The 14402-nt window shown below is 36.6% G+C and overlaps 1 protein-coding gene across 3 annotated transcripts; it reads right to left on the bottom strand.

The window, feature by feature from the left end:
- Positions 1-7658: 7658 nt before the first annotated feature.
- Positions 7659-12623, bottom strand: LOC124434942 (forkhead box protein unc-130-like). 3 transcript variants are annotated; one of them, XM_046984890.1, is made up of 2 exons: positions 12392-12623; positions 7659-9119 (listed from the first exon to the last, which is right to left on the bottom strand). In XM_046984890.1, exon 2 carries the CDS (start codon positions 9090-9092, stop codon positions 8142-8144), a length of 951 nt encoding a protein of 316 aa, XP_046840846.1. In that variant the 5' UTR covers positions 9093-9119; positions 12392-12623; the 3' UTR covers positions 7659-8141. The 3 variants fall into 3 exon arrangements, with proteins under 3 accessions (XP_046840846.1, XP_046840848.1, XP_046840847.1); XM_046984892.1 differs by having other exon boundaries at positions 12502-12623; XM_046984891.1 differs by lacking the exon at positions 12392-12623 and adding an exon at positions 9189-9794.
- Between the last annotated feature and the right edge of the window lie 1779 nt (positions 12624-14402).

The following is a 14402-nucleotide window of genomic DNA, read 5'->3' as shown; positions in this document are numbered from 1 at the left end:
ATGTTGCGATGTGGTGGGGCAGTCGCAATAAATATGAATGTGGAAGTAGAGTTTGTTGCAAAAAAATACATTTCTCTAAAGCGAAAGTTAATTATTAACTCTGGAACATTCTGCGAACCACTCACACTATAATTGCTCACACTATAAATACTAAACACCTGGTGGTGGAGATGTTTGTGGGTGTGGGTGACAGTGAAGCATAATTTCATAATTACATAAAGTAAATAACAAAACGTATATAATTTGATAACTGTGAATATTCTTTTATTACATCCCCTGATGAGTGAGCAATCACGAAACAGGCTTGTCGGGATAAAATTGTAGTTGTCTTTACTTTTTTCTTCACCAAATATATATATATATATATTTATCCTCAATTCTTTTCCAGGATTCTTTGCAATGCAGTTGTTTTTACTTAATTTGGTTGACTCTGTTTTTACTTCTACTCGAGATTACATGGTGCACCGCGTCCAATTCAAGCCATTTTCACTCTGTAAATGTTCGGGGAGGGGTGTGCATTCCTGGGTATGATTTTGTGAAATCTTACGTTTACAACATCTGCTTGATGAATTTGCGTGTGATCGAAATTTGAAGACATTGAATTTATTTATAATGAGAAGTTTTGAAACCCCCGTATCTCTTATATACTTTGTTTTGTGTTCTCATCTGGAATGATCTAATGTTGAAACCTTGAGTCTTCATATACTTCAGTCCAGTGTTTTCGTTTGGAGTGATTCGATGGTAAATTTGGAGTTTCTATGTAGTCCAGTGTAGTGATCAGTCTTTATCAGCAGGGATCTGATGTTTAAACCTCAGTACACGATTACTCTAGTCTTGTGTTTTCATTAGGAGTGATTTGATGTTGAAACTTCAGCACTTAATTACTCTAGTCTATTTTTTTCATTGGAATGACTTCGTGTTGAAGTTTGATGTCTTAATCAGAAATGGTCGGATCTCAAAACTTGAGCCCTCTATACTCCAGTCTCGTGTCTTCATCAGAAGTATCTGATTTTGAAACTTGGTAGTGTAGAGTCTTCATGAGTGATATGATGTTGAAACCCGAGTCTTTATAGATTTACGATTGCGCGAAAATTGCTTTAACAATTTTTAATAATCGCCAATGGCTATATGAACCGATAAATTAAATCATTTCCTTTGTTGATCGTGGTAGGGAAACCATCAACTTTTTATGTTTATTGTTTGCTGGTATCAAACAGCTGTCACGCAGCAAGAAAATCGATTTATTTATTGGTTTGGCACAGCGCGTTTTGTATACATCTCCACGGCATACAATAGTTATGCAATTTCTTTGTCTCTAGTGCACGCAATCTAGATTCACTGGAGTTTCGTTCAGGCTCATTTGATTTGGCTTGCTGTTTTCTTGTTACTTAGAATTTGATTAAGTTATAAATTTCGCAATTTTGTGTCTTCTACAAGTCGACTATTCCAAGAGCTAGCTAATTTATTATTCTCACCATAGGTCGTCTACCTTTTGTCTGATTGAGTCTTTTTGGTTAATTCTTTAAGTATGTCGTACTCTTTTCCTGAGAGAGTAAAATGTAGTTAAATGGGAAAATATGGCTATGTGTAATTTGCTAGAATATTGCCGATTTTTTGCGGGAGCCCGAATTGGGATGATTATTGGTGTCTTGAAGACTAGACCCTTAACTGTGTGTGTGTTCTAAGTCTTTAGAATTGATACCTGTTACAACCCTAGACTTTAATTTGTGCTTTTTTCATTTAAAGTCTCAGATGTGAGAGCTACGGAAGTTGTTTTCCAAAACTTAACTCGGCGTTCTTCAACATGATTTAATTTCCATTTCACTCCAATTTAAGATAATCTGCTCTCTTGTTTTCGCATGCTTAAGGTTTTGTTCAGAGAGAATCAACTTGCTGTATGACTAAGTAAACAACTAACTTTATTAAACAATTTGCAGCCAGCACGTGCTCTTAAACGATAGCCATGCTTATGTATACACATTCTCGTGGCCGTGTTTGTGTTTACAAACACAAAATCTAAACAAATAACTGGACTGACGGTCAGTTTGAAGAGATTCCTATGACGATTGACGTATTACACACGTCAATATGCGGTCAATTTGTCCATATGGATACATAGGATTTCAACCCAGCTTTACTCCATGTTTACCACCATTAACCCTGCTCCACCCCTCCAAAGATTATTGGGCATGATTTTTGTTGTCTCTGCAGTATCTCCCCTTCCTTAAAGAGGAATGGGTTGTCAACACAACAAAGCGTTGAGGATATAATGTTATGTTAGGGTGGTTTGAGAACCATCGGGAAATCGACAATTTCATGAGGTTCTCGGTCAAAATGAAAGTTATCACAACTCAAGCTCATATAGGAGTTGTATAATGACGTTTATTGCGAGTCATCAACAGGATAGTGCACATTGTCTAATAGTTTGAGGACTATTATAGACACCTCAATTGGCGTATAAAATGTACATGATATAAATTTATTTTGTATTTATTATCTATATTGCATGGATTTCATGGGTTTGGCTCGGATTGTTTCCTTTCACAAATCATTTCTATGTTATTTACATCATCGAATGAAGTTAACATATAAGCAGAGCTTCCTTTTTAGTTCGAAGTTTAGTTGTCATGCGTTGACCTTAAGTAGGTGAACAGAGTCCTTTTAGATATTTTTTGTCGTTCGTTTGACATACATTATGCTTCGTGAGCTTTCTAATACGTTGCTCCATTTCATAGTTTGACATCGTTTAACCCTGTGCGGTGATATACAACAACATTAAAAGTCATTTTGATTTCGTTCATGAAGAAAAAATTATTTAGATGATTGCTCTGATACTACGTGTAACATCAACAGAACTGTAGCACTTGTCTTCTCAATCATGTAGATCGTTATTGCTCTCTTATATCTCATAAGCTAAGCCAGGAGCGAGACTTAAACTGCCTCATGGTGGTCCTATTATCCGAATACCTTCCACGTTCTCTCTGTAAGCCGGCATAATCCCTTTTTGCAGATAATTTAGTAAATGGAAAACATGACTTATTACGATGATATCGCCGAGTAATTGGATGTTTTATTACAAAAAGAATTTAAAAATTATGGGAAGATTACAATCTTACTCATTGACGGCAAGATTATCGTTTGTAAACGTTAGCATTAACGCTGATATGAATCTTTTCATTTAGTTTCGTTTTGTGTTTTGATTCCTTATAGTATGGTGTTCGTTTATTTTTTTGTGGTTACTGTGTATTTTATAATACGAATTAGAAGTTCAGCATCCACTGCTATAATTCCATCTGAGATCGTTAAAAAGTCAGTTAAATACAGCTTGTTCCATCAGCTTCTCCGTACAAATATATCGAGAATCCTGCGAGAAAAGCATTTGTGGGTGGTTTGACTTCGAATGTTTTTTATTCACGAAAATTAAACGAGGATATGAAAAAGGAAAGAGAACCTTCTGACCTCCCTGTAAAATTTAAGATATTTTTGAAAACTTTGTAATCAAACACCTCGATTTTCGCTGCCACTTTACGCAGATTGACACGTTTCATTCATCTACGAATTTTTCCGCCAGTTTTTTAATTCAGGGCATTAAAATTATTTTCATAAACCTCCATGATTTTTAACTTGTTGATGAGATTAAGTCATACGTCATTGTATGGACATAATGCAAAATAAGATCTCTACCAAATCCTATATACTTACGTGGCTATTCCTTCGTTTCTCGGTGACCTACGATGGACTACCTTCCTTGCGGAAGAGCATCTTGGTGTTTTTTGGTAAATTTCCTGATTTGACTAAACTTTCAATTGTTTACCTTGTGCTCGCTTCCTGGCCAATCTTTGTCGGATTAGAATTAAGACATGATATAAACAATATTTACTTTGCAGGGGTTTCATTTGTTTGTTGTTTAAGCAGGCAGGAGCGGTGCGTTTACAACTTTAACTTCTTGGTTTACGGCCAATTTCCTGCTCTTCTGACAACATTTATTTTTTGAGAGGCAAGATACCTTGGCCAAATCACCCTATGTTTATGTTCTGCGTGTAAAAGTTTATAAACACCCGGGTGATGCTATCGATTTCGCTCATGAATGTGTCATCAGGAAAGCTCGTATTTTTCCATTGTGCAATGTTTTTTCCCGTTGTTTTAATATCGACATTAATGTGATGTAAGGACTCAGGTTACGTCTTGTGCTGTGTTGCTATCGAAAGGTAGGCATCTCTAGAGAGATGTTTTATACGTCGCATTTTACATGCGTCGAGTACATTAGAGACAAAAGAAAACGAGATAAAATTCCTCATCTTTTGTTTTGAATGCATTCGACTCATGTAAAATGCGACGTATAAGGCCCCGTTTACACTATACCGGATTGCTATCGTAGCAGGTTAAATATTCTTTGTATTATAAAGCAGTGAAATTGTTCAACGTCAGAAACACAATCAAATAGACTAAATCTATCAGCTTAATAACCTTTTAAAGCAAATGAAGATATCGTGATGAGCGAATCCGGTATAGTGTAAACGCAGCCTAAATCAGGCCATATTCTGTTTATATACTCTCTAAGAACTGCTCAGATACCGTGCTCTGCTTTTATATGGTCAATTAGAAAGAAGCCAAACTTGTTTAAAAGATGTTGAATTTATCAATGAAGACTCTAGACTGCAGTATATGTGTTCGTACGTAGTCAAGTTTCAATGTCAGATTGCTCTCGTGTATTTTTTAAGAGGGCCTTTTAAGTTTGTTTTATTTAACGACGCAAAATAACGACAGTTATAAGTTTACATGCTGTTTTACAATCATTTTTGAGTGCCAGTTTGCGTCATGCTAGTTCTAATGCGCGTTTGTTTACCTTAGTGCCTTCCGTGTTTGTTTGTGATAGCAAGTGTGCCCTGATGACAAATTTTACGTTTCTAAGGCACGCCCTTAGTTACCGCTGAACTGTGAACTTTATGCACGTTAGGAGAAGCAAAGCTGCGAATTGAAAAAATTGAAAATAAAGCATTTTTCTTTTACGCCGACTGAAGCGACCGAACTCACTAGTAAAGTTATTAAAATCAATTTTTCCTGAAATGGAAGATTTTTTAGCTCTTGCACCTCTCCACATTCTTGCTTATTTTATGGAAATCGAAGTGTGCAAATGTTAGTAATTTTTTATTCATATGGAAAGCTCATTTGAAGAGGAATGACCACAGACTGTCGAAATAAATGTACTCGAAACATGAAGATTTAGTTGTCCAACATTCGTTGTGTTGAGCTGAGAGTGCATGTTAGACGCTAAATACAAGTTATATTCTTACGTATTGGGGGAAACCGAGTGTATTAAAAGAATGTGAACCGGCATAGTGCACGAACAATGTTGCAAGTGTGGTTTTGTTGTTTTCTTGCTTCAAAAAGCAAACTTCGAGAACCTTTGGTCGCGAGCGGAAACTTCTAACAAACGTTTGCAAAGTCGATAGGTTCGTTCTGTTCGTTCTACGTTAACAGGAGCTAACCCTGGCTAGGTAGATCTCACAAGAGGAAAGTATTTGTTGTACATATGTCGTGTTGGAAGTTCATTTAAATAACAATTGCGTTCGCGTGAGATTTCGAAATATCTAAACATGATGCGACGCATTTTTGAAGCGACTCTCCGAGCGAGCTTTTTGTATATACATTGCTTTCGATTTTTTAAATATCGTGACGAGATATATACGAAATTGTGAAGTCATAGGGCGATTTTGTATTTATCACATGGCATGTGTGCGGAATGACTATTGTGCTGAGCTCCAATTTGATCTATTTTTACATCTACAAATTGCCATTGTAGTTACACGTGGCTGATTTTCGACTTCTCGATCTGAATTAAAATGCATGTTGAGCTTTGAAGAATAATAATGGAAAATTCCCCTATATCGATCTTTTCTACGAGACAGTTTGGAAATTGCTACATTATATAAGCAACGTGATTAGTTGCCTCGATTAGAACGCTAATGAAATGTACCGCGCCGTAATTTGTGACAATTGCGAAAAAAGCTATTCAGGAAATTGGATTTCGGCTTATGAGCTTACCGCTAAAGTGGCTCGCGATTCCAATTAGTTTTGATTAATTGATCATCAAACAGAAAAATGGGAACGTGTAGTTTGATGGTCAGGTCTTATCTTTCACAAATAAATGACCAGTGAAGTTTTTTACCAAATACCCGATACGATGCAGTGTCTAGATTATAGCCATTAAGCAGCACGTATTTTTGTGTGTCCTAAGATACTAATCAATATACTAATCCCTTTTCTATCTGTGAGAGTTTTGAAAAGATTTATGGCTTTTTGTGAAAGTCATAAACGCGAATTGCCAATTGACAGTACAAAAGGTGGCATAAACAGTGAATGTACGGAAATGTTAGCTATGAAGCATAAGAGCCATATTAAGCTTTTAATCTGTTTACACTTGCTGGGATTCAATGATTTTGATATGTTGAAGCGATCCGTTTTCGCATTACATATTTGATCTTCAACATTTTGATAAGTTCACTTGAACATTTTCAATTTATTCCTAAATAACAAGTAAATATAAAGTTAAAATTTGCTACGACGTTTTCTTACGATTCCAAAGGTACCACAGAAATCGGTCATTGTGTTTAAATTAAGTAACTTTTACGCCTGAAGTAGCGATTGCCTTCAATAATACCTCGAAATCTTTTCAAAACCTTGCTAATGCCGGCTACCCGGGCTCGTGTAAACAGACTTTTATTGTGATATTCATCGCCTGACCGGCATTCCCTACGATTACAGGCGATGACATTGTATTGGGCAATATAGCATGCGCTGCATTCGACTGAAGCAACGCAAATTTTAACCATTTTTAGTTTTTAACATTACTCGAGTGCTGACGTTTTGTATTGCTCTTGATTGGCATAACAACAGTTGTATTGAAACTTGAAGCGCTACAAAGTGGAAAAGTGTTGATCGCTTTCATCGGGCTGCAGTTCAATTTTCTGCCGTAGCAGTGTCAATTGTCTGTTGCTCTAATTTAATTAAGACAGCCTTATTTATCAAACACAACAATCTTAAATAATGTGTTGAGATAATTTTGCTCATGTCGCTTTTTTAGAATACCATTTACGAACAATCTTCAATGTGTGAACGCACTTGAGTGTGACCAGTTAATGATAGACTTGTTCATTGTGTGGCCGATGTTAGTAAATCAGATATTTTTTACATTTTGATGTGAGTAGCTCAAAGAAAAGTTTAAAAGAGCGCGTGATATTTATTTCGAATTGAATTAAGTTCGAGCTATGATATCAATCAATATTCATGTACAGTCTCTTGTAATCTGTGACTTGTACTGTTTATGCACTTGGGCGTGTTTAGATGTATGAATTGATATCATGCCCTTGTATTGCTCATTATGAAATCGCGATACAATCATACAAGCTAGTTAAGTACATGCTCTAAGATATTGATTGCCTTAACTATACCTCTTTTACCTCTTTACCGCAACGGTTTTGCGACGAACGATTCGAATAGATCGAACGAAAATATGAGTGCGATAAATATGTTAAAGGAAAATTGTTGATCTTCGACGCCGTTGAACAAATGAAAAACAATATTAGCGCGACAACGTTAAACAAATAAAATTTGTATACATGCACGGCCGAGTAATTTTAAGGATGATTATGAAAGGATTTTTGTCTATCGAATAGCTTAAGACCGTATATACTGATAAATTGTTACAAGTTTTGTTAGCATATTGTCAAGGGAACTTTCGTTTCCAATGAGATCAGTTTCTGATTCTTGTCACATTAAAAAGGCGGTAGAAACAATTAGGATACCACGGCTTGAAGTAGGTAGGAATCACTTAAAATCAGAATAGTTTCTCTTTAAGCAACTGAGAATGTTCGTAAAAAAACGTCGGAGGTTCTTCACATTTTCGCAAGTTTATTATTTGTTACTTTGGTGATTAATGACTTTCTTAAAATGTTTCTATTGCTGAAAAAATCGCGATTGTTGCCGATGACAATTTCAACGCCAGACTTACTTGTTGTCATTTTAAACAATAATTTAATCAATATACACATATACATGCGAACTAAAGTCATTCTTCAATACACGGGCGAATTCAGTTTATATACAATGTGCGTCGAGAAGTTCAACACCAGCAGAAGGGATCATTTATGAAAATAACATTGTAATCCTGGAGGCTGGCAAGCGCAGAGTTGATGAAAGTTGAACGCGCCTGTGAATTTTGGTAAAGTTCTCGCATTGATCTCTCCAGGCCAGAGGAACGATGGAGGTAGCGCGAAGCCATTTCGAGTCATATCCAAGTATTGAGGTCTGTCATATTGACCATTCAATGGTAGTTTTGACTGACTATCTCTGACAAAGCCAAAAGTGAACGGTGATCTTTCGGCTCCCGTAATTCCTCGCTCTTGTCTCGCGGTCGATGGAATTGAAAATGGGATGGCAGCTGTAGAAAACGCATGATAAAAGTAGTTCTCGTTTGCGCTGCCGTTGAACATGACGCTATGGTGGCAGCGAGGTCTCCGTGGCTTGCGTCGTCGCCGAAAATTACCCTTCGTAAACTCAGGTAGATCCTTGGGATGTATCATCCAGTAATGTCCTTTGCCGTTTTCGGCACGAACAGCTTTTACAAAGCAGTCGTTGCTTGAGAGGTTGTGGCGAACGCTGTTCCTCCATCCGGGGCCCTTTTCTTGATTGAAATGAGAATAATTACTTGCAATGTAGTTGTAGATAGAGCTGAGAGTCATTCGTTTTGCTGGTGAGCTCAGAATAGCTTGAGCAATTACAGCAACGAACGTCTCAGCAGTACGATTGTCTTCCTTCGTGGGTGACTTGAGGTCTTTTGAAGGCGACATTCTACTCGGAGATTCCGCGTCCTCTCTTTCGTTCTCGACTAAGCCATCATCTTCGTCATCCGTAAGCAGAACTTCGTCCTGAGGTTCTAGTTTTACTACATCCTGTAGACGAGGATTGCTGAGATACGGTGAGCTATTCGTTGTAGGTGATTGAAGGTCAGTAATCCTCGATTTTACGTCCATCGCTTTTCGTTTCTCGCCTATATTTATCCCCATTATACTGTCCACCGTGAACGACGACATCTTTTCCGTTGTACGTTAAGAAAATAGCTGTAGGGACAGAAATAGCAATTAATTTCACCACGACACGAATATGGCGAATCTCTTATAAATTTCTACCTTGACTCGCGTTTTCTCAATTGATTGAAATGATTTTATGCGCCTTGTATATGTAAATCAACCGTCCAAATCAGAAATGGTGTCACCAAAAGTTAGCGTGATCTTCACAAAATCGCATTGACATTAACTTGGCCAATTCACACGAATGACTATTTAAGCGTTTAATTTCGTGACCACAGGGGGCCAAAGATGATCCAGTGCTCTGCCAGGTGCCACGATCGATATTATGCGCGGCAAACAATGTGATTGTTCAAGTAAACATCGCCAATGCCTTATTGAATGCGTATGTCAAATTGGTTTCCGATCGCAAAAGCAAACACACAACGCTATATTTAGATTGCGTATGCTAGCTACCTGCATTAGTTGAAGCGCGCTTGAAATACATTAAAGATGGGTGTCAGCCTGCGAATCTGTGATAGCATTTTGCAACTTTAACGCGACGTGCGTATTTTGATTTGAAATTTCAAAATTGTTTTACCCCGAAAGCTTATGTCTGTATTGTTAAAACTCACTCACACTTACTGGCGTGGAGTTCATAACTAGTCGATTACGATGTTTTCATTCCATTGATGGTTTGATTTGAAAGAATTTAGCAAACTTCTAGCACAGGCTTTGAGTTCGTGATTTCATTGTGTGATTTAAGGAAAGATACTGCTGTTTTTCTTTGATTTGTGTTCGGATAGAAAAACAATGGACTAAATGTTAAACACTACACTGTACTGTATACAGTTCCAATGTTTTCATCACTTTATATTTTGCCTACAAATGCTTACAGATATTCGAAAATCGATTTGAACCCGCTTACAGTTCGGAAATTTGATGAGTTGAAATTTCCCCTTGTAAAGTTCTGCCCCACCGGACGAATTACGAATAGTTTAGAATGTATACAAAAAGAAAACGCGATATTGTTGATAAAAAAGCGGAAAAGATTTCCAAACAATGATCAATTTTCGTTTCAAAGTGCAAATGCTTATTGCGCATTCACTGTAATTTGTTCTGAAAAATCTCATTAATGATTGCCTACTCTCGTCCTTAGTCCGATCAATTGTGGCCTTAAAATTTAAAAAAAAATCGTCGCAAACAAGTTTCTTTTTGTTGTTGAGTATGACTTCACAGCTCAACAAAGAATCTGGCGCCATTCGTGCTGCAGCAGTCTAAAATAATACATCTCGTTGTTGAGATGGCGTTTAACACTGTTATTTGATAAATTTCGGCCTTATAATTTGTATCTATTCATCAAACGTTCAATTATCGCAATGTCAACATTATTATTATTGAGGACACTCCATTATATCAATCTTCTTTTTTCGAAATCGTCAGCCGGGGTTGTTCGTGTATAGCCAACTATTTACTCTGCTTGTCATTGGCGTGAAAATGGCTTGCAGTCAGCGAGACTTAATGTTTTAATGAAATTTTTGGACAAATTTATTAAACAGCCTGCGTGGTGTATAGAAGTGGGATTATTTGCTACAGTTTTTACAATGAAGGCTCTCGAATGACTGTGGAAGAAATATATGGCCGGCTTGTGTTCAATTAAACATTTCTATGTGGCGATTTTTCACTACCTTCTTTTATTGCAGGTTTTAATAAGCATTATTGGTAACTATATTTATTGTTTTGTGTTTTGTCTTCCGGTTGAAGGACGTGTCAATAAAGCATGGAAAATGAACTTATTAAGTTCTCGAGTGTTGCATATTATACTTTGTGTTGCCATTAAGTTTCTGCTCGAGTAATTGTCTACTTTTTCTTTGCAAATTGTGGCGCGTTAGAATATCAATTGTTCAATTAGTTAATCGAGCCCGTTTCAATTCCAAACGTCAGTAAAGTAAACGGGAAAATATTTTCAAATGTAGTATTGTTCTGTAGTAAAATTCACATCTCACAATTTAACTCCTAAATTTTATGTGCATGTGGAAAGCCTTTTCATATAGACTTTTCGTGTTTAGCTATCTCTTTCTTAACTTGAAACGTTAGTGTAGATGATACAGATGAGCTCGAAAACTTAAGGCTCGATCTAAAATGGCACTTTTATCAATTTAAAAGATTCAACCGTCACATTATAAGATTTTCAAAACAAGCTTTTTTCTCTTGTTAAGCGGTGTTGCTTTAATTTATACATTTCAACTGATACCACCCAATCCTTTCTGTACAAACATGCTTCATTTTCTCGAAGACTCTTAACCACATTGTTTTAATATAAAAGTTCTTTTTCAAAATGTACTCGGATATGCATGGAGCTTCTCGGGAAGTGCCCTGTGCTGCTGTCTTTTGAAATTTTAGTTTATCCGGAAGAAATTTAAATTATAGAAGATCACGAAATCTTCCGAAACGTGGAGGTCGCTCAAAATAAATTGTCTTCGCACAGGTTACATGGAGAACGAACGCAGTCGGATACCTCTGTCGACAGGAAAAATCGTGTGGCGCATAGAATTAGTTTTGGCGTGATAACTCTACAAAATGTTCCTTTTTAGGCCATTGGATTTCGCTGTTGAAATGCAAGAATTCTTTATAGTCTCGTTGTTAAAACTTAAAAAGATTACTTACAACTACTACTCGAAAACGTAGCTTGTCTAATTTAAAATGTTCGGTGTGTTTTTTTTTTACGAATGCGTTGTTTGTATTTATGTAAGGCATTTTAAGCTGTAGACTGAAGTTTTCAAACGGAGATTCCCGCTTAGCACTGCCCAAGTTGAAACATATTTGTTCACTAAACATGTTTAAACTTTGTTTGAAACTATAACGATCTTGTTTCACTCGCGTACTTTTTACGCATGCGTCTTATTCATACATTTATCCTACCGGCAGGTTTGTGCTCTATTGATTTGTAATGGAAAAAGTACGCTAGACCTTTGTGAGGGAATATAGTTTAGCTGCTGCATGAGATAATTGAAGGCGAAAATTTGTTTTTCATTTGCTGATCTAAAAATTGTATTTAAACTTTCATTTATTTACTGCTTTGACGAAGGTTGCCATGACACGTTTGGCTTGCACAACTTGTACACGGGTGTTTTTTCCGTGACAAGGCTTGATTTCGAACGATTGTAAATGTTGTGAGTGTAAAATGTGCACGCGCTTGCGCCTCATACACGTGCGGTTAGCGATAGTTTCCTTGTAGAGCTTGACACGAAAATTTTGATTATTTACAAATGACATATTTACCAACAACAATAGTTAAAATATACCAACACTTTAAAAGTACCTACCGAGCATCGATACTTTCTAACTAGCGGTTAAAAAGTATCTGCAGTTGAAAAATACCAAAGCTCAAAGGTAGTTACTCCCAATATACATGTACCAGTAGCTTTAACAGTACCTCATCAACGACAAGAAATTTGTTGCAAACGATGGTTGTTACCAAAACAGTACTACTGACTTAACTCCTGTTTAGTTTGCCCGTCAGTGTCATTTACAGTGTACTTGTGATGTGACGACTCTTTAGATTTCTCATTCCATTAGGTAGCTCTTCGTGTATTACGTTGCGAAGTTACATGACGTTCACGCGACGTTCCCCATGGTTTTCATGTCGTGTTTCCTAATTAATCTATGACTTGCACAAACATTATCTACGACGAAACCTGTTGATGAAACTCGGCAAATAATGGAACGGTTATTACCTGTTTAGATGAATGAAAATTAGTGCATCTGTGGGAGCATTCATTGCTATTATTGTGTGATCGTGTTTCTTGTCACGTTGTAGTTACATGACTTTTTACTCAATGCTAACATGAAAATACACTCTCCTTTTTCATTCACGATGATATGTGGCAAAGTTGGGGTATTAACTTTTCCGTAGTATAAACTCAACAAACATTTGCATGTTGTATTATACACATCGTATTATACAGTAGTGTATTTGTATATATATAGTACCTAATAACATATGAAACTGTACTATTCTAATGCCCATATTTTAAAAACTCATTCACATGCACACTCACTGATTGCGATATAAAAATTGCTGTCTCACTCTCTAATTAATGGAAAATACATTTCCCCGTCAATGGCAAGATTTTTCCTTAAAATGTTTCTAATCAAGGCGCCAGAGTGAAGTGAAAACGCCGTCTTCGAACAATTATGAGGTAATTATAAAGCTTCGCTCACTACGTCTGAGTGTGTGTGATCTTTTAAAATATAGAGCGGAAGTTCCTAATTGTTAACGAACTTTCAGATGGTCAGACACCTATTTAATCCTTTGCTAGAAATTAGAAATGGAGAGTTCAGATATCCCGTTCTTTGGATTGAAGAACTATTAGAAGTAATTCGCAGATTGTTCGATTCTTTACTCATAAATTTTATTGAATAAGCTGAAGTAGCTAAATACTGGCTCCAATTAAGCTATTCAAAGCTAATGCATGAGCAATTCATTCTCGTCCAAAGCTTCAATGAAGCTCCTTACTATTTTGAAGAAAAGTACACAGTTTTAAGCGATGAGCGAAAGGTGATATAAATAAGTAGGAAAGTGAGTCTTCAAAATCTCAAACGTTTGAGACCTTAATTTTATACGTGGTATTCATTGTATTGAAACGGTCATCCGTCGACCCACGTCAGTATTGAGAAAACCTTCTTGAAATCAATCGACTTTTTGAACATCTATTACGAATGCAGTCTTTCCTACGTTTCATTTGAACTTGTTTGTCTTTGTTAGTATGAACTGATCATGTGCAAGAACCACCTTCGTTTTCGCATGTACACTTTTCCCAAGCACCATACGGCTTTCCCACACACCGGAGATCTGTAATTAGTTGCGCGCGGGGAATGGAAACAACGAACGCACCTTTTTACGCTCGCAAAGTATTGGTATACAGTCCAAGACAGCATGTACACTTCGTATTCTTTTTATAACTCGTGTCTTTTTAAGTAAATATCCGTTCCCAAAGATGCCCTGCGGAAAGTACTTGATTTTCTCAGTTTGATTATGAAGCATGTTTTTCAAAAATGTAATTCTTTAGAATAGACGTGTTTAAGTGCAAAAGTGTGAAGTTCCAAAAACAGGTGAAATCCAAGTATAGTGAGAGCGTGATGAAATGTATCAAAGCATTTAAATATAATAACATAACGTGCATGGAAATTGAATGAATTAATTTGTGCATGAAACGAATTAAACAATGGCGCAGTGCTCATCTCGATCAGTTTTGTGCGATTGTTTTGGTGCTTTATATCATCAATATTTTTGCGAAAAAATATCATTTGCACACCTTTGAGTAGGCAAAGGAC

The sequence above is a fragment of the Xenia sp. Carnegie-2017 genome, unplaced genomic scaffold (genome assembly GCF_021976095.1).
Source record: "Xenia sp. Carnegie-2017 unplaced genomic scaffold, XeniaSp_v1 HiC_scaffold_14, whole genome shotgun sequence".
Classification (NCBI taxonomy): domain Eukaryota; kingdom Metazoa; phylum Cnidaria; class Anthozoa; order Malacalcyonacea; family Xeniidae; genus Xenia; species Xenia sp. Carnegie-2017.
The sequence above is the reverse complement of the archived record's forward strand: the minus strand, read 5'-3'. Positions and strand labels throughout refer to the sequence as shown.